Source organism: Hypanus sabinus, chromosome 1 (genome assembly GCF_030144855.1).
Source record: "Hypanus sabinus isolate sHypSab1 chromosome 1, sHypSab1.hap1, whole genome shotgun sequence".
NCBI lineage: Eukaryota > Metazoa > Chordata > Chondrichthyes > Myliobatiformes > Dasyatidae > Hypanus > Hypanus sabinus.
The window spans coordinates 127,725,535-127,746,685 of NC_082706.1; the positions used below are offsets into that span (position 1 = coordinate 127,725,535).

The window sequence follows — 21,151 nt, forward strand, 5'->3', positions numbered from 1 at the left end:
CATTGCTAACGTTTTTCAAGTAACCATTTTTGTGATGTCTGAAGTGTTAAAAGTAAATAGATTTTTGGGTCTCCAGTATGGTGCCATTCATCAGAATAAAGCAGGTTTCTCACAAAAGAGGGTAGACCAAGAATGGGGAACTAATAACGGAAAATAGAAACAAAGCTACGATTCTAAATAATTATTTTGGATTAGTATGATCACTAACAACAATCTAATAATAATAAATTAATGAAATTGCTATGGAAGGGAAAAATTTAAACAATCTTTATCACCAGAGAAAAATAATAAGTAAAGAGAAGAGGTTAATAACCGACAAGTTCCTCGACCTGACGGCTTACATCACAGTATTTTAAAGTATGTAGCTGCAGAGATAGTACACGTAATGGTTTTATGGCCTAATATTTTGTCACCAGGAAAGGGCTGGAATCCGTTACTAAGGATGGGCCACCAGGACTCTTTAAGTATCAAAAGGCAATCAAGCAGAATCAAGCTCAGTCACAAACAAGAGAAAATCTGCAGATACTTTAAATCCAAGCAACACACACAAAATGCTGGAGGAACTCAGCAGGCCAGGCAGCATCTTGGAAAAGAGTACAGTCGACATTTCAGGCTGAAACCCTTTGGTAGAACTTAAGTTCAAGTGCAGTTTATTGTCATTCGACTGTACACCCCATGTCCAACACCTTCACCACCAAATGAAACAGCGTTCCACTGGACCAAGATGCACAACACAGTACATATCACTTACACACGTAACACATAAAGTAATACTACCACTAGCAAATTAATGAATAATAAGGTGCATTTATTTCACAAGGTAAAAAGCAAATTAGTATAACACTACTGGTGCTTCATGCATGATGAGATCTGGGTGATTGCAAGGAGTTCAATAGTCTTATAGCCTGGGGGAGGAAGTTGTTTCCCATCCTAACAGTCCTTGACCTAATGCTATGGTATCTCCTGCCTGATGGGAGGGGATTAAGGAGATTGTTGGATGGATGGAAAGGATCACTGACAATGCTAAGGGCTTTGCATGTGCAGCATTCTTGATAGATATCATTGATAGGTGGCAGAGAGACTCCAATGATCTTCTCAGCAGTCCTCACAATCCTTTCTAAGGATTTACAGTCTGATGTCTTACAAATCCTGTACCAGACAGTGATGCAGCTGGTCAGGCCACTCTCGATGGTTCGCCTGTAAAGAGTCGGGGGAGGGGGAGCCTCACTTGCCTCAATCTCCTCAGGAAGTGGAGGCACTGCTGTGATTTCTTGACCAAAGAGGTGGCATTGAGGAATTAATATCGTAGCTGGGTTTAATGGGTGGTTGATGATCAGCATGGACTCAATGGAATGAGCAGGTGCCACTTTAAAAGGTGTGGGGTAAGGGTGGAGCAAAAGCTGGCAAATGCTAGGTAGATCCATGTGAGGAGGGGTGATAGGCAGATGGATGAGGGGTAAAAGCAACATGCACAACACGCTGGAGGATCTCAGCAGGTCGGGCAGTATCCGTGGAAATGAACAGTCAACGTTTCAGGCCGAGACCCTTCGTCAGGACTGAAGTTTTCTGTAACAGTGTGCTTTGTTTTATATGATATTAGATCACTCCCGGTTTTCACTATAATCAGCTTTATTTGGATAGATCTGTTCTAGTTCATATATCTGAATGGAGCTCTCCCACTCTATAGCATAGTTTAGTTTCTCTGAGTAGAGCAGTTCTTCTCTACCAGATAGTGCAGTTTATAGGGGTGGATTAATTCCAATCGACTGTGCAATGCAGTAAACCTGCGAAGATCTGTTTTATTTTAGAGTGCTATTTCTCCCAGTACTGGTCTGCAGCATAATACAATAATCTGGACAGTCTAGTTCTGGGCCATAATATAGTGCAGATTTTCTGGGTGAACTGTTCTGATCATCAGTATAATAAAATCACACCATATGGTGGGCTACCTGGGTTAATTAATTCTGGATCACATTTTGTGAGCTTTGTTTTCCATGGGTCACAATGTTTTCCTGTGGATTAGCAAATGAATGCTGGATTTCAGGATTTTTTTTTACCAATTGTTTGCACAGATATGTTGCATGGAAGATATAAAAAGAATGAATCCAGCCAATGTGGTTATATTCTTGCAGTGACAATATATTGTAACATTTATTCTCAAAACCACTGAGTCCTAAATGATACCACGTGTCTCGCCTCCTGTTCTGCTCCTGTGCGCCTCCTCATTGCCGTCTATAAGTCTCTGCCAGCAACAGTGGTTCCACTGGCAAATTTATAAGTGCCATTTGAGTTGTGCCAAGCCACACAGTCATGAGTGCGGGCAGATCAGAGCATGCATCCGTGAGGTATGCCTGTACTGATTGGAACCAATGCCATGCCAAACATGTTTCACCATTCAAAGAGTTACGTCTGTCCACCTACTTGGTCTTACTCTACTTTCCTGCACAATCCTCACAATTGCCATTCAGCATCCCTGGTCCAACTTTCTAGAGGGAGGTGCAGAGGCTCAGGTTATGAAGCTTGTTTATTAATCCTGAGGGGATGATGGTGTTCCAAGCTGAGCGGTAATCAGTAAACTGCAGCCTCATATGGATACTGCTGTTGAGCAGATTGTCAAATCCCGGTGGAGAGCCGGTGAGATCATACCCACTACAGACCTGTTGTGGCAGTAGGCAAAATTCAGAGGGTCCAGGTCCTTGCTCAGGCATGACCAACCTCTCATAGCTCTTCATCACAGTATATCTGAATGTTACTGGCAATAGTTGTTGAGGCAGCTTACCCTCTTCTTCTTGAACACCATTATGATTGATGCCCTTCTGAAGAAGATAGAAATCCTCAATGGTAGCCGTGAGAAATTGAAGATGTTCTTGAACACTCCCACCAGTTGGTTGGTACAGGTTTACAGTATCCTACCAGGTGCACCATTGGGGCCTGACACTTTGTGTGGGATGTTCAGACATTGGCCTCCGAGACGGAGATCACAGTGTTGCTGGATGCTATGGGGACTGACACAGGTGTAGCTCTATTTTCCCTGTGTGAAAGGTATTGCGCTCATGAGGAGTGAAGCATTACAGACAAGTACACTGATAGGTGTCTCGTTAGACTTGCAAACCCTGCAGCATATGATGTTTTAGAGATGTGGGCTTTGCAAGTTGAGCCAGTGCTTAATTACACATTCCTAATTGTTTTTGAGAAGGTGGTGAAAACTTAATTTTTCAACCACTGTGGTCCTTGACCCAGAATATTGTTAGGGAGAGAGATCTAGAAAATTGGCTCAGTGACAATGAATGACAATTATAAGGATTTTGCAGCAAAGTGGAGTAAGACCGAAGGTCAGAACAGACACAACTTTTTGAATCACTTTTGGCATGACATCAGTTCTTTTATTGTATGCCCTTCTAATTTCAACACTTCACACCCTCTGCTATTTTTCTGAAATGATTTACACATCTTCAAGGCCGTTCTTCAACTTTTATACCTGTCCCATTTTCATTTCATTTCCTTTTGCACCCTTATCACTTTTGTCATCTAATCAACCCCAGCTTCACTTGATGATAGGCCATTGTTTGTTCTTTCCCAGACCTATTTTCCATGGCTTTGTACTCACATAATATTCAAGCACATTTCACTTTTGATAGAAGATTCATTTCCTATGTCTTTGAATGTTTTTAATAGCTTCAGAATCTGTATTATTTAAAAGAGAAAAGTTTCCACAATTATATGTGTTTTTTTGGATGTGCTTTGTTTAATGGGCATAAATTAAGGTTTGATGGCTTCGATCTTTAATCTTCATAACATCAGTAAGCTAATGAGAGGCTTAAATAAGATCGATGATCTACATTATGTGCTTTCATTGGCATTGACTTCTTGCACTGATTTCTCTGATAGTTTTAAAGGCTTTTATCTAAGTTATGCTTTACCTTAAAAGATTTCAGGAAAAAATTTAGAATCTTTAAGACATCTGAAATTTCAATGACCCAGAAATTCCCAGCTCAGATATTTGCTATTCTCAGAATAAGTGGAACCACCATGAATGTGCTAATAATATAAGGGATAGAAGAAGGGTTAAGCCAGTCATCTTCTTAAGCCTAGAGTTCACTGTTGATGATCAACTTAATCAAGATCCTCTCCCCAAATCTACTTACCACCTCATTGAAATATTCCTTGAAAACACTGGTGTCTAAAAATAACCTTGAATATACTCACAAAATGAACATTTGTAGCCCTCTGGAGGGAGTAGAGTCTAACTATTAATACCATAATTTGAAACAATGTTGAATAGCAACATACTGCAAACTGAACCATTTAGCTGTTAATAAATTTGCAGTTTATCTGTTTTCTGTTTTCTCTGATAAGCTTAATGGCTTGAGCGCTAGATTTAATCCAAAGAAAACATTTTAATGTAAATTGAACCAAAGTCTTTTTCCTGAAAGAAATGGCTAAAATCACAAAACATCATTCAAATTTGAAATGGATGACAAGATTGCATCCACATATAAAGAGCAGTAATCTACTGGAGGAACTCAGTGGGTGAATCCTTCCTGATGCAGGGTTTCAAGTTGCAACTTACAATTCTTCTCCCTACATAGATGCTGCTCAACCCACTGAGTTCCACCAGCAGATTGCTTATTGCTCCTTATGTGTAGGTGCAGAATATTTGTTGTTCCAGATTTTAATGACTGCATTTTCTTGTGTCTACAATGAAGAAGTTGTTCTCTTCAGGAAGAACTGTGAAGATGTTTAAGTTAACTGGAAGTGCCCTGGTTCAAGTTTCCTCCTGTTCATTTTTCAGTGTCTACCAGGTCATTGTGGAAGAAGAGCGCCCACACAGGGCAAAGAAGGACATAAATGCTCCGGACTGCTACTTTATTCCCATCACCTACCAGAACATCTCAATTTCAGACTCTCCTCATTATTTTGCTGCTGAATTTCCACCGGCAGCCCTCAAAGTGGCCCAGCCATTTACCATCGGAGATAACAAGACATACGGTGGCTACTGGAACGCTCCACTTCTTCCGCACAAGAGTTATAGCATTTACTTTCAAGCAGTGAGCAAAGCCAATGGGGTAAGTGTCCACACCCACAACACTTATGATACGAATAAAATACTCACAGAGGCCCTTATTCATATCTACTTAATGTTTGCCCTTTCTTTCAGGTAAAATTGGAAATATATCTTAGTATTGATTATTCATACTCTGTTGTGCGTCAGCTTGGCCAATTTAATAAGTACTTTTTGGACAGCCAGTTAAAGAATTTTTGAGGCTGATGTTCAAAGGTGTGGTCCAAACACTAATGTATTGGTTAGCCTGTTCCACGAATTAACTCCTATCTATTCTTTAGGCAATTCAAAACTAATTCTAAGTGAACTATGACAATTTCCTCAAGAAACTAGGGAAGAGTCCATACTGTTCTTCATACTGGGAAATGAGCCTGTCCAGTTCATCAGAGTTTCAGTGAGGGAGCATGTTGGGGACAGTGACAGTTGGTACTCCATATGTTTTTAAATAGTCAGGAATAAGGCTAAGACTGAACCTGAAGACTGAAAAGTGTTAAATTGGGGAAGTATAATTACAGCAATATTAAGCTTGAGCTGAAAAGGCAATTTAGGGAGCAGCAGCTATTGGGTAAGTCCACATCTGACATGGGGTCCGAATTAAGGACGAAAATGTTCCTGTGATGAAAGAGGACAAGAATGGCATGTTTCAAGCACCTTGGACCTAAGTTGTTAAAAACTTCATCAAAAAATGAAAAGAAATATATAAAATTTAGGAAGCCAGAATTGGACAGGGTCTTTGAGGAATATGAAGGAAGAAGGAAAGAACATAATAGTTCTTGCTCAATAGGTTTACAAATAAAACTTTGCCTTGATTAGAGGACATGTGTTGTTTTCTTTGGAGCATCGAAGGCTGAGGAGAAATCCGATGAAGGTATATAAGATTATGAGAGGTATAGATAGAGTAGACAGACAGTATCTTTCACCCAGGATTGAAATACCTAAAACCAGAGGGCACGTATTTAAGGCAAGAGGGGGTAGTTTCAAAGGAGATGTGGGAGTGGTGAGTGCCATGGAATGCTCTGTCTGGGATGGTGGTAGAGACAGATACATTAGAGCCTTTTCAGAGACATTTGGATAGGAACATAAATGTGAGAAAAATGGAGGATATGGATATTGTGTAAGCAGAGGAGATTAGTTTAGTTGTCCATTTGAATGTTACACAACACTTCCATATCCATGACATTGTGGGCCAAAGGAAAGAGCCTGTTCCTGTGTTGTATAAGACTATATTTTATGTTCTCTACAGGAAATTGGGAGTAAAAGATACTATATAATATCCTTGAACAATTAAGGGGATTGCTGAGGTATGTTATACATATATTAAAAATAAGAGGATAACCTAAAAATAAGAGGATAACCACAATAAGGATAAAGCACTAAAGGGTAAAGGAAGCTGACTGGATTCAGTGAAGGTGGAAAGGAACTTAATGAGTACCTACCATTGGAAGCAACCAATGCAATGGACATTAAGGACAGTGAGATCAGGGAGGGGTATGTTGACGTTCCAGGGAGATCACAGACATTAAGGACAGTGAGATCAGGGAGGGGTATGTTGACGTTCCAGGGAGATCACAGACATTAAGGACTGTGAGATCAGGGAGGGGTATGTTGACGTTCCAGGGAGATCACAGACATTAAGGACAGTGAGATCAGGGAGGGGTATGGTTACATTCGAGGGATTGCAAATATCAAGAAGAAGCTAGTGTTGGGTGTCTTGAGGAACAATAAAATGGATAAATCCCCAGGGCCTGATTGAATTTATCCCATGTTGTTGAGGGAGACAGGAGAGGAAATTGCTGGGACCTTGACAAAGATCTTTGTGCCCTCTTTAGCTGCAGGTGAGTTCCCAGATGATTGGAGAATAGCCAATGCTGGACAATAGTGAAAATCAAACAACGTATAGGTTAATGAGTTTTATATCAGTGGTAGGGAAATTATTGGAGAAGATTCTAAAGGATGGGATTTATCACATATGGAAAAGCATGTATTTTCTAGAATTAGTCAGTATGGCTCTAGGCAGGAGAAGTCAGGTATACAGACGACTAAGTTATTTGATGATGTGATAAAGCTGCTGATGAGGGCACAGCAGTGGATGTTGTCTATATGGACTTCAGTGAAGCATTCAACAAGGACTTCTGGGTAGGCTGGTCCAAAGATAGACCACAGGGTAAAATGTCCACTTCCATTTCCCTTCATAGATCTTCACCTCAGTTGTTTCAAATAATAGATATTATTCACACATATTTCATAATTTGCTGAGAAAATAGTGGGGAAAATGGGAAGTGCTCAGTAACGATTTTCCTCAAACAATGGAGTGTCTGGGTGGCCATGAAGCTAGATTGACTAGTGAATTACCCAATTATCTGCCTTCTGCCTGTCTCTGTCATAATATGTAGCCATTGTTATCTATGAGTAATTTCAGGTTGTCAGCATCTTTGGTCAATGACTTCTAAAAGGCACTTGTGTCAATCTCAGTTGTAGCAATAGCCACGGAAAAGCACGTAACAGTTTTGTTCACATTCTTAGACACTCCTTTTGGTTCAAGGTTGACTTTCTTCCAGTTTGCTCTTCTGGGTTTTGAGTTGGCAAATGAAGCCAAGTTAAAAAGCACTGATTCTTTCTCAGATTAGGCAGGAAGTGGCAGGTGGACCAGCATAGAAGATAGATTATGAGGCGGTGTGATCCTTTCACTATCTACACAGTGCCTTTGACTACTCCCAGTTCATGGCCTAGAAGTTCTCAATACCATCCCAAATGTAGAGATTGTTAATGACAATGGGGTCCTTTTCTGAAGAAAATGCTTGGAGTAAGGCCTATTTGTAATGAAAACTTTGTTTCATCAAGGAGTCAAACAAGAGAGCTCATGAAAACAAATTAATCCAAGCACAGATACCAATTTGATTCTATCATCATCTGTTTTAGAGCCTGGCAAGATTCCCACATCACTTATGCCATGACAAGTACCTATGCCTGCTGGACTAACTGACACCTAATCCTCTTCATCATCTCAATCAAACAGGCCCATAAGAATCAGCATCAAAATAGGCATTGTTGAATGAAGTTCAACACCAAAGGTGGCTCTCATTGAATAGAGCTTCAAAGTAACCTCTAAACTCTCAGCCTGTGGAGCCAATAAGTGTACCCTACTTATAGATTGCTCAGACATCTCCCATAATTAGTAGCCTTGAAATGACTTTGGTAACTGTAGATGATCTCCCTACTGCTTAACATTGTCAGATTCCCCCGTAATTGAAATCTTCCAGTGAGTGAAGAATCAGTTCCTTATTCATGCAATGGACGGAGTCTTCACCGAGAGACATGATCTTTATCATGTGAAGACTCCATGAAAGATGCAAGAAGCAATACTGACCATAATGCATGGATTTTTATCAACCTCATCAAAGCCTTTAATGTGGACAAAGTTCAAAGAAACTTTATTATCAAAGTATATAGACGTTACCATATACTTCCCTGAGATTCACCTACTCGTAGGCATTTACAGTAAATACAAAGAAACACAATAGGATCAATGAAAAATCTCACACAAGAGGACAGGCAAACAATCAATGTGAAAAAGACAACAAGCTGTGCAAATATGAAAAGAAAAAAACAAACAAAATAATGATAAAAATTAAATAAGCAATAAATAATTGAGAACATGAGATAAAGAGTCCTTGAAAGTGAGCAGCAATACACATGAGTTTGACTGCTTGTTTAGAATTTCATCTGTGGTCACCAAGCTATTGTGAGAGCCACACATCTTTTTTTTATCAGCTGCATCAACTTCAATGGCATTCTGTTGGAACTAGGATGCTTAGTCCATTCAATTTTTCCTTGATTAGGTTAAGGTTTGATGAAAAGGAGGATGTATGTGAGGCATGAAAAGAATTAACACACTTTCCAAAGCAGAGGGAAAACAATTCTTAAAGATAGACTAATTAAAAATCTCTGAAGCATGTCTGTTTTTTAACAGATTAAGAGTATATTTATTTTCATCTCCCTTTTAGTCTCCGAATATAAAGGGTAAGTATTTCTGGAAAAGTAGTTTAAACTTAAAAGCAATTACCTATTAGTATTCCTCAGATCTGCAGAGACATTGAAAGAAAATACTGTTCATTTTGATACATTTCTAGATAAATTGCATTGAATGTTAATGTTTAGGAAACAATTTTTGAAGGATATTAATTCACTTTTACAATTGCATTTTTCTAATGAGTTTTTTTTTGTACTTCAAGACTTGCTGAAATTCATTCACTGATTGTAAAATGCTTTAATGTTCTTTGCCGAAAGGTATATAAATGCAAGTCTTTCAATTTATACGTGCCTTCAATTTATTACATTGAACTCTGTGCCCACCGTTCAGTCGCATGATTTATGGCAACTGGTGCTAGCTGTATTCATGCTGCGTTTACCAGATGGGGACTCTCATATCCATTTATGTGGGAAGATTTGGGATGAAGGATATGAGCTTATCCAGAAGCTGCACAGCATAAAGTCCTTGACTCACTATCTAAAAACCTGATAGCCACTGACGAATTGGATTCTCTTCTTTGTCCAGCTGTCTGATGTTATCATAGTCTGTATGCTGCGGAAGCAGATGTAAATTAGGAGGTCACTTTGACAAGTATTTCTTATTCGGTCCACAGGTACATCCTGAACCTCTTTTTGCCTTGAAGCTTTAACTCCAGCTGTGACCAGCTACAGTGCATGATCGGGGCTTTATTGGCTGGGCCCTCTGTAGCATTCAGCACTGACCCTTATTCAGCCATTTGGGAGGTCTCAAACCACAAAATGACTTGTCTTATTCTCTGCACAAATGCTAATGGCTTGGTTTTTGAACAATATGTTTTGTACCATTTCTCCACTGATCTCTCTAGTTGATATAAACCACTCCAATTCTCAGAAGCCTTTGTAAGTTGAGGGCATAATGAGTTCCAACATCATTCTTTATCTAGAGCTTTATCAATATCCAGAATGAGAATTTGTAAATTAAATCTACAAGGCCTTTACACACAGCTACCTTTATTCTGTGAAGCCTTTCTGCAGCAGAGCTTCAGCACAGCAGCGCATTTACTGAAGTAAAAACACAAAATGCTGGCAGAACTCAGCAGGCCAGACAGCATCTATGGGAGGAGGTAGTGACGACGTTTTGGGCCAAAACCCTTCATCAGGAGTGAAGTAATGTGGGATGGTGTAGAGGGGATAAGAAATGTGGGGTTGGGATGAAGTAGAGAGCTGGGAAGTGATAGGCTGGAGAGAGATGGACTGGGGGAAGGTAGAGAATTATGGGAAATAAAAGAGAAAGAAAGGTAGGGCTGGGGGGAGATTGTAGTGAAGGGGGGAAAAAAGAGAGAAAGAGAACCAGACTAAAATAATAGGGTTGGGGGTAAAGGGGGGGGGGGCAGGGGTATCAACAGAGGTCTGTGAGTTGGATGCTCATGCCGGCAGGTAGGAGGCTACCTAGGCGGGAGATAAGGTATTGCTCCATCGACCTGCGTGTGGCCTCATCTTGACGGTAGAGGAGGCCATGGACAGACATGTTGGAGTGGGAGTGGTCTGTGGAATTAAAGTGTGTGGCCACAGGGAGATCCCACCACTGCTGGAGGACTGAGCGCCGGTGTTTGGTGAAACGGTCTCCCAGTCTGCGGTGGGTCTCCCCAATGTATAAATGGCCACATCGGGAGCACTGGATACAGTATATCACCCCAGTTGACTTGCAGGTGAAGGGGTGCCTCACCTGAAAGGACTGTCTGGGGCCTGGGATGGTGGTGAGGGAAGAAGTGTGGGGGCAGGTGTAGCACTTCTTCCATTTTCAGGGATGAGTGCCTGGAGGGAGGTCGGTGGGGAGGGATGGGGGGGATGAATGGACAAAGGAGTCGCGTAGGGAGCGATCCCTGTGGAAAGTCGAGAGTTGGGGGGAGGGGAAGATGTGGCTGGTGGTGGGATCACGTAGGAGGTGGTGGAATTTACAGAGGATTATACGTCGGATATGCGGAGGGTCTCCCCAATGTATAAAACTGGGAGACTGGGAGACCGTTTCTCCGAACACCGGCGCTCAGTCCTCCAGTAATGGTGTGATCTCCCTGTGGCCACACACTTCATTTCCACAGACCACTCCCACTCCGACATGTCTGTCCATGGCCTCCTGTACCGTCAAGATGAGGCCACACGCAGGTCGATGGAGCAATACCTTATCTCCCGCTGAGGTAGCCTCCTACCTGCCGGCATGAACATCCAACTCACAGACCTCAGTTGAAACCCCTGCCCCCCCCTTACCCCCATCCCTATCTATTATTTTAGTCTGGTTCTCTTTCTCTCTCTTTTCCTCCCTCACTACAATCTCTACCTTTCTTTCTCTTTTATTTCCCATAATTCTCCACCTTCCCCCAACCCATTTCCCTCCAGCCTATCACTTCCCAGCTCTCTACTTCATCCCTCCCCCCACTTCTTATCCCCTCTCCACCATCCCACATTACTTCACTCCTGATGAAGGGTTTCAGCCCAAAACATTGTCACTTCCTCCTCCCATAGATGCTGTCTGGCCTGCTGAGTTCTGCCAGTATTTTGTGTTTTTATTTATTTCCAGCATCTGCAGATTCACTCGAGCACATATACTGATTGAGGAAGTCACTGTCGGAATGGAACTTTAACCCAAGTACATATAATTCATTGAATGATGCTGAATTGAAAGTTACATTATATAATATGATCTTCAAATGGTTTGGACAATTACAATATGTTTCTCAGCAAAGCTGGTCTACAGTATATATTTGCACCAGACATTAGTGACCTATCACATGAGAGCAGGATTAAAATCCCAGGGGGAAAATTTGCATCATCTTCTCTGTGAGTAAAGGGGTTCAGCTAGATCTTATGATGCAACGTACTTGGAGAGATTAAATGTGATAGGTTGAATGGCCTTTATTAGTTCCTTTTATTGTTATGGGCATAGGTTAAGCAATTCTGAACATTTATTTTCTTCAAATTGAAATTTCACTGAACATATATTCAAAAAGATAGCTCAAACAACAAGCTGGTGCCTGTTTGTTAGAAAATAGAACATAGAACAAAGAACATCCCAGGTACAAGCCATTCGGCCCACAATGTTGAGCCAATCCCATTAAATTAGTTATCAAATGGCTAGCTAAACTAATCACTTCTGCCTACACAATATCCATATCCCTCCATTTTCCTCGCATTCGGGTCTCTATCTAAATGTGTACAGAAAGTTCCTGCCTCTACCACCACACCAGACAGTGCATTCCAGCTGCCCGCCACTCTCTCTGGGAAGAAAATCCTGCCCCTCACTTCTCCTTTGAAATTAAATCTCTCACCTTAAATGCATGCTTAAATGCTTAAATATTAGATATTTCAACCCTTGGAAGAATATATTGTCTATCTACTACATCCATGCCTCTCATAACCTTAGAAGCTGCTATCAGATCTCCCCTCATCCTCCACCACACCAGAGAAAACAGCCCAAGTTTGTCTAACCTCTTATTATGGCACACGTCCTCTAATGCAGGCAGCTCCTTGCACCCACTCTAAAGGCTCAGTATCCCTCCTATAATGGGGTGACCGAAACTGTTCGCATTCCTACAGATGAGGCCGAACTAGAGCTACAACATAACTTCCTGACTTTTGAACTCAATCCCTCGACTAATAAAGGCAAGCATGCCATGTGACTTCTTAACCACCCTATCAGCCTGTGTAGCCACTTTCAAGGAGCTATGAACTTGGACTCCAAGATCCTTCTGCTTATGAATACTGTTAGGATCTTGTCCTTAACACTGTATTGTCTCTTTGTATTTGACCTATCAAAGTGCAACATTTCACATTTTGCTGGGTTAATCTCCATCTTTCATTTATCCACCCATATTTGCAATTGATCTATATCTTGTTGTATTCTTTACCTATCTTGTACACTATCCAAAACACCACCAATCTAAATTGACATCCTTTCTCTTATTTACCACATAATAGCTGATATTTGTCATAATACTTTACAAGTAAACAAGAAGGATCTTTTCCATTTAGCAGAAAGACTGAGATGGATTTAAGTTAATGGAATTAGGGGAGAGTTAAGGATTGTTTTCAGCCAAACAGGAGTGGAGCTTTGCTTTACACAGCCAGCAAATTTACCAGATTTAAATAAGCAGATGCCACATTACCTTCATAGATATAGGCAGAGAGTGGGGCAGTGATGTAGATTTTCGCAGATAAACAAAATGGGGCGTTTATGTTTCACCAAACCCATAACACATTTTATTGAACTACAAAACCTAAACACAAAAGAGTGCTAAACATCTTTACATAATAACATCATGTCATCACATCAGACCAGCCTCTTGTGAATTATATACATTTCTCCCAATTACGCTGCTCCACAGAGCCCCCAGCTCCAGAAGCCACTAAAACCAGCACTGTGAGCCTGTCTGGAGTTCAGACCAGCCACCGGCACTGGTCCAGGGTTCCACGGGTGCAGGAACAGCCGAGGCCTCTGGCTCATCCAGAGGTGCGTTGACATGCTCATGGTCATGTTGTGATGCCAGGGGCATGGCAGCGGGATACTCCCAATCTTGGTGGGCTGGTTTAAGGCGACCTACCAAGATACGATCAGGTTTGCCCCTATTATCTATTATAAAAGTCTTTTTCCCCATTCCAAAATGTGGAATGGGTGATCATACGGGGGCTGAAGGGGATGTGTGAGCATCATGGTGGCTGAAAACAAATGAGGCAGAATGTAGATCAGCAGGAACCCAGGAGTGCTTTACGCCATGATGTGAGTGCAGAGGAATTGAATTTACTGAGGAGAGTGGAATGCTGCTGAGAGGCCGACCAAGTGGTTGTGGTGACAGGAATGAGGTCAGCTGGCACTCATAGTATCTGCCCATGTACCTACTCTGCCACAGATGACTGCAGGTCCTTTTTGGAGTAGTTCTGAGCCCAGCAGAACCCATAGAGATGATCATGCCAACACTTTTCGGTCAGAGCAATGAAACCACTTGCATGGGCCACTGGACTGCAGGCAATACACAGTGGTGTGATTTAGCCTAATGCCAAGGTTCTGGGCCGTCGCAGCCCAGGGATCTGAAATGAATTGGGGACAGTGGTCAGAGAAAGTATCAGATGGAATGCCAAAACGAGAAACCCAGATGCTGATGAACGCCCAAGCCGTGTCTGCGGCCATCATCGATGCTAGAGGAACGACCTCTGGCCACCTCGTTGTATGGTGCGCCACAGTAAGAAGGTGGATGAAACTGTGGGAGGGGGGGCAAGAGCCCACTGACATGGTCAAACTGTCATTCAGGGAGTGGTGCCAAAACATGACTGTTGATTTTTGCCCACTGACACTCCCCGCAAGTTGCAGTCAAATCACGCACATCCTCTTTGAGACCAGGCCAAACAAACTTTAGTGCAACCAGTTTCAGAAAAGCCTTCTGGCCATGTATGGAGTTGAAAACAGTCTTGACTGGTTGAGAAATTGCACAGAAGAGAGAAGGCCAGCTTCACCCAACTGAATGTCAGCCAACCACAGACTGCTATTCTGTAAGTCTGGACCTCTGGGTCAGTAACCTGGTCAGCTGCTATGCCAGCATTGTCAACTCCAATGAGAGCAGCCTCAACGACTGGCTACAGCATTATTTTCCCTTTGATATGTAGTATATCGGTTGTGAACTCTGGATATGAAGGCCAGGTGGTATTGTTGCTGTGCAGACCAAGTGCCTATTGTGGTCAATGAACTCTGTAAAATGGTGACCCTCTAGAAGAAAACGAAAATGGCGGGCAGCCAGATAGAAACTGAAAAGTTCCCGGACAAACTTGCTATACTTCCTTTCAGGGGGACAGAACTGCTGGCTAAGGAAGCGAGTGGCTGCCACATGCTTCTGACCAGTTGTTCGTGCACAGCACCTACTGCAAAGGCTGAAGCATCAGTATTAATGGCAATAAATGCATTGTGGAGTGGGTGTGCCAAAATGGTCGTGTTAGATAGAGCTTGTGTGGTGTCATCAAATGCCCCGGTCGTGTCCACTGACCGGTTAAGCACTTGATTAGGGGTTTTGCCTTTAAGCACACTCTACAGGGGGAGCATAAATTCAGCAGCACGCAGAATGAAATTTACCATACCTGAAATCTCCCTTAGTGCGGGGCAGTGGGACATCCATCAAAACGGCTACTTTTCATGGGATAGGTTTTGCACCTTCTGCAGAGATGCGATGACCAAGAAAGTCAGTGGTTGACAACCCAAAGTGGCATTTAGTCGGGTTAATAGTCAACCCATTTTGGCTAAGGTAGTCGAAAAGTGTGCAGAGATGAGATACGTGTTCAGATTTGGATACACTGCCAACAAGTATATCATCCAGGTAAACAAAAAGAAAATCTTAAATCTTTTACTACTGAGTCCATGAGCTGCTGTTAAGTCTGCTGCATTTTTCAGCCCAAACGGCATGCGCGGAAGCTCAAAGGTGCCAAGCGGGGTTATCACAGCCGTTTTGGGAATGTTGTCCGAGCATACAGGCACCTGATGGTAGCCCCTAAGTAGATCAACTCTGGAAAATTTAGCTTTCTGGCTAAACCTGCCAAAAAGTCTTGGATGTGTGGGACCGGGTAACAATTGGGGGTGGTGGCCTCGTTGGGGCAACAGTAATCACTGTGTGAGTGGAAACCACCACTGGACTTAGGGGCTGATGGAGGATGAAACCCAGAGGCTATTCATCTGGCATACAATGCCGTATCTTTCCACGTTGACAAATTCAGCCTTTGTCATTGCCAGATTTTCTAGATCCAGTCTACACACGTGGGCATGGACTGGTGGGCCATTTGAGGGAATGTGTTGCTCGACCCCATGTTTTATGACTGTAGTGGAGAACGTGGGCTTGGTGAGGTCTGGGAATTTGCCCAGCAGTCAAGTAAACTCACATGTGGTGGGGCATGTGCTTGACAGAGTCGTTGTGTGGAACTTACTGGGGAAGTAGGTTAACATCTCAAAGTGATTGACGTACACAAGCTGGCACTTCTTAAGATCGACTAGCAGTCCTTGGATACACAGGAAATCTGCACCAAGCAGGGGGTAACCACTTTAGAGCTACCTTTTAATCAGGACAGTGATCAAGATTTTAAAGGCAGACTTCTGTGGCATTTTTCTCGGAGTTCATCAGTGACCAACCAGCAAGAGGGATTTATTAGAAAAGGAGGAAGGCAAGTTATGCAGATGCAATTGGAGCAGCCAATCTTGTGAGTGTGCCAGTCTTTATAGTGGCTTTGGCTCATCAGGCTTAGGCAAGATCAGGCCTGGGTAAGGTGAAGTATCTTATAAGTTCCTCTCTCTCTCTGCTCTTATTTGTTTATTCTTCACCTGTTTGGGCATAGTAGTTTAGTGAGAATGGCCCCAGGGGCAGTGTTTTGTACTCTGTTGGATGTCTGGGTGGTCTGCAGTCTCCCGGGTGAACACATCCACACCAGATGTTTCAGCTCCTGAGAGAACATATCCAGGAACTGGGGCTGCAGCTCGATGACCTTCGACTCATAAGGGAGAATGAGGAGATGATAGACAGGAGGTATAGGGAGGTAGCCTCCCCTAGATTACAGGAGACTGGGTAACTGGTGACTGTTGGAGGAAGGAGGGGAAATGCACAGCCAGTGCTGAGTACACCTGTGGCTGTTTCCTGCAAAAATAATTATAGAAGTTTAGATACTTTTGGGGGGGGGTGCGACCTACTGGGGGAGCCAGTGATTGGGTCTCTGGGACTGAATCTGGTGCTGTGGCTCAGAAGAGCAGAGAGGTAAAGAGGACTGCATTGTTGATAGGAAATTCCTTAGTCAGAGGAACAGAGACGCGGTTCTGTGGCATGACAGAGACATCTGGATGGTATGTTGCCCCACGAGGTGCCAGGATCGGGGATGTCTCAGATCAGGTCCATGGCATTCTCGAGGGTGGGTGTGAGTAGCCAGAGGTCTTGGACATATTAGCACCAATGACATAGGTAGACAAGGTGAGGAGGTCTTGAAGAGAGATTTTAAGGAGCTAGGTAGAAAGTTGAGAATTAGGACTTCCAGGGTAGTAATCTCTGGATTGTTTCCTGTGGCATGTGCCAGTAATGGTAAGAGTAGGGTGATTTGGCGGGTGAATGTGTGGCTGAGGAACTGGTGCTGGGGGCAGGTGTTCACGTTTATGGATCTTTGGGATCTCTTCTGAAAATGGTACAACTTGTACAAAAGGGACAGATCACACCTGAACTTGAGGGGGTGTAATCTCCTTATGGGCAGGGGCTAGGGTCATTCAGGTGGGTTTAAACTAATTTGGCAGGGGGTGTGAACAGGAGTGATAGCCCTGAAAATAAGGAAGCTGGCTTACAAACAGAGGCAATTTGTAGTGAGACTCCGAGCAAGGAGAGGCAAAGTTATAGTCAGCAGGATGAGTTACAATGTAAAAGGTGGACAAAACCGAAAAGGGCAAATACAGGAATAAAGATGTTATAATTGAATGCACAGAGGATAAGGAATAAGGAAGATGAACTTGTAGCACAGATACAGATTGGCAGGTATGATGTTGTAGGCATCGCTGAATCATGGCTGAAAGAAGATTATAGCTGAGAGCATAATGTCCAAGGATACACATTGTATCAAAAGGACAGGTAGGAAGGCAGAGGGGGTGGCATTGCTCTGTTGGTAAAAAATGAAATCAAATCATTAGAAAGAGGTGACATAGAGACAGAAGGTGTTGAATCATTGTGGATAGAGCTAAGGAATGATATACAGACCCCCAAACAATAGTAAGGAAGTGGTCTACAAATTACAACAGGAGATAGAAAATGCATGCCAAAAGGGCAATGTTACAGTAGTCAAGGGAGATTTCAATATGCAGGTAGATTGGGAAAATCAGGTTGTTCCTGGATTCCAAGTCGGGGAATCTCTAGAATGCCTATGAGATGTCTTTTTATAGCAGCTTGTGACTGAATCCACCAGAGGATCAGCTATACTGGATAGGGTAATACGATAGGTGAAAAAACCCTTATGGGCAATGATCACAATATGATCAAATTCACCCTGAAATTTGAGATGGAGAAGCTAAAGTCAGATGTATCAGTTTTACAATGGAGTAAAGGGAATTACAGAAGCATGAGAGAGGAGCTGGCCAGAATTGATTGGAAAACAACACTGGCAGGGATAATGCAGAGCAGCAATAGCTGAAAGTGTCAGAAAGTGTATGGTAATGCACTTTGGTAGAAGAATGAAATGGTTGACGATTTCTAAATGGAGAGAAAATACCAAATATTGAGCACAAGGGAGTTGGGAGTCCTTGAGCAGGATTCCCTAAAGGTTAACTTGTAAGTTGAGTCTGTGGTGAGGAAGGCAAATGCAATACTAGCATTCATTTCAAGGGACTACAGTATAATAACAAGGATGTAATGTTGAGTCTTTATAAAGCCCCAGTGAGGCCTCACTTGGAGTATTGTGAGCAGTTTTGGGCCCCTTATCTTAGAAAAGATGTGCTGAAACTGGAGAGGGTTCAAAGGAGGTTCACAAAAATGATTGCAGGATTGAATGGCTTGTCATATGAAATGCATTTGGCTCTGGGCTTGCATTCACTTCAATTCAGAAGAATGTGGGATGACCTGATTGAACATAGAACATAGAATGTAGAATAGTACAGCACAGTACAGGCCCTTCGACCCACAATGCTGTGAAACCTATCAAATGGTGAAAGGCCTTGATAGAGTGGATGTGGAAAGGTTTCCCATGGTGGGAGAGTCTAAGATCAGTGAACACAGCCTCAGAATAGAGGGGTGTCCTTTTAGTATGGAAATTAGGAGGAATTTCTTTAGCAAGAGAATTTGAATCTGTAGAATTCATTGCCACAAGCAGCTGTGGAGGCCAAGTCTTTATGTATATTTAAGGCAGAGTTTGATAGATTCTTGACTGGTCAGGGCATGAAGGAATACAGGGAGAAGGCAGGAGATTGGGGCTGAGAGGGAAAATGGATCAGCCATGATGAAATGGCAGAGCAGACTCAATGGGCCAATGATTCTGCTCCTATATCATATGGTCTGCGGGCTTCAGCCAGGACGGAGTCCTATGTGTAACGTCACTCACTGAAGCAGAGTGTCAGTCACTGTGTCCCTTAAATCTGGATTCTGCTGCAGTTTTGTCATTCTTTACTTTCTCATCAATAGACGATGCTGCCAGCGCACTCACCTGAGCACCATGTCACGCAAGAAAAGTCTCCCTGAAAGGGTGTCCGCAATAAACAATGGCAGCTGTAACGCTCAGTGTTCACAGATCTCTGATTTCCCAATGCACTGGCACTGTTAAAGCTGCAAGTTGATTAGCACTTCTTAGTGTTCGTATCAAAGCGAGCATGGTGAAAACACAGGCCCAGCATCATCTGTTTAGCAGCCACAGGCATCCTTATGTTGGGGGCTTTGCTGACTGGGCTTATTGAGGCAGGGAAAGGAGGAGGAATGAGGCACCGCAGCCTTGCTCAGTGTGGACTGTCAGCCATTTCAGTAAGCTCCCTATAGTCCTCATGGGCACATTAACAAGGACTATGCGAACTTGACCAGGCATTTGCCACATGAAGAATTCTTTAGAAATAAAAGAAAGATGGTGATTTCCCAGGAGAGACAGCATGCGGTCCATTAACTCTGACTAAGGTGAGATGTTTGATGTTTTGTGAAACCCATATCTCACTTTATTGAACTCCAAAGCCTAAACACAAAAGTGCGCTAAAAATCTTTACATAATAACGTCATCACGTCAGACCAGACTCTTAAAATGAAACCCCATTTCAATGTCGCTGTTTGTGAATTATGTAAGTTTCTCCCAATTACGTTACTTTACGGTGAGAACTTCCCAAAGAGCTGAGTTTTTGATGAGCATCATCATGATGGACTGAATGAACTCTTTCTTCAGTGCTCTATAAAAGCTGAAAAACTTTGCCCATGAATAATAACTTGGCAGTGTTTTTACCATGCAATGCAATGGCTTCCTTTTAGCATTGCAGTAGCAATGCCAAAACCTGAAACAAAATTGATTTTTTTTCTTGAAAAAAATGTCAGTTCTGTTATTGAAGCTTCTTCTGCAGCACCCAAGGTCAATGTATTGTTGAAGCGAATGCTGCTTGCTGCCTTTGCCAATTAATTTCTTCCAGTGTGCAGATAAATGTTAACTGAAGTATTTATCTAAAATGCCAAGTACATTTCATTCCAATTGTCAGAGAGTGGGATACATGCTGAATTTGCTGAGAGCTTTTGCTAATAATTGACCAAACACGTTGCTTTACCTTTAAGTCGATCGTATCGATGGACTGTAAATAGAAATAGACATGAAGTTATCTTTACTTTAGCTGAAGAGCAGAAATGACAACTTTCCTCTTTATTTGAAACAGGAAACCAAAATTGACTGCGTCAGGGTCGCTACAAAAGGTATGTCTTGACTATCCCATCTTTTTATAACGCTATCAGAAATTTCCATTTATTTCTGGCTAAAAATATATACAAACTCTGTCAAATTTTAGACAACCAGAATTCTGATGCCAACTATTTGCTTTAGGCATAACTGCATTAATACTTTAAAACTTTTTTAAAATTCTTCTGTATTTCTTGATACTGATTTGTTACAGTAATCAAAGTCTGCATCTCTCTGCTTTCATCAACTTATTAGAGCACCTATTAATGTTTCAACAAAGATTCCATTTTAAATGTTATTTATTTTAAATTACTTTTCGGCTTCTGAAAATATTTCTAAAAACTAATTTTGTGACAGTATCTCCTAGTTTAACAGCAAATCTGCCCTAATTCAATAAATTTTAATGTAAATCTAGTATCAATGGTCCAGTGGATTCTAAGAAGACTTTTTCTCTGCTTCTATTACTTTCATTATTTATATGTGTTTACTTAACGTGATTTTATTGACTCTCAAAGGACCACTTTCAAGTCGAACGACCTGCATTTCAGAATTCAGCAATGGATTAAAATCAGAATCCTTCAATTTGGCTTTTGAAATTCAATTCTTAGTTACAACATTTCCCCAACTCTTTTGAGTTTACCAATGATATTTGTTCACCTTTAAGTGTAGTGGGCATAAGCAGAG

The 21,151-nt window shown here is 42.1% G+C and overlaps 1 protein-coding gene across 10 annotated transcripts in view; it reads left to right on the forward strand.

Moving 5' to 3' along the window:
* Positions 1-21,151, forward strand: part of LOC132397357 (receptor-type tyrosine-protein phosphatase mu-like) — a 981,490-nt gene that overhangs the window by 713,700 nt on the left and 246,639 nt on the right. For all 10 annotated transcript variants that reach the window (XM_059976027.1, XM_059976037.1, XM_059976052.1 and 7 more), the window contains 2 exons: positions 4,793-5,066; positions 20,448-20,484. In XM_059976027.1, coding sequence (XP_059832010.1) covers positions 4,793-5,066; positions 20,448-20,484 — 311 coding nt within the window. The remainder of the gene's footprint in view (positions 1-4,792; positions 5,067-20,447; positions 20,485-21,151) is intronic.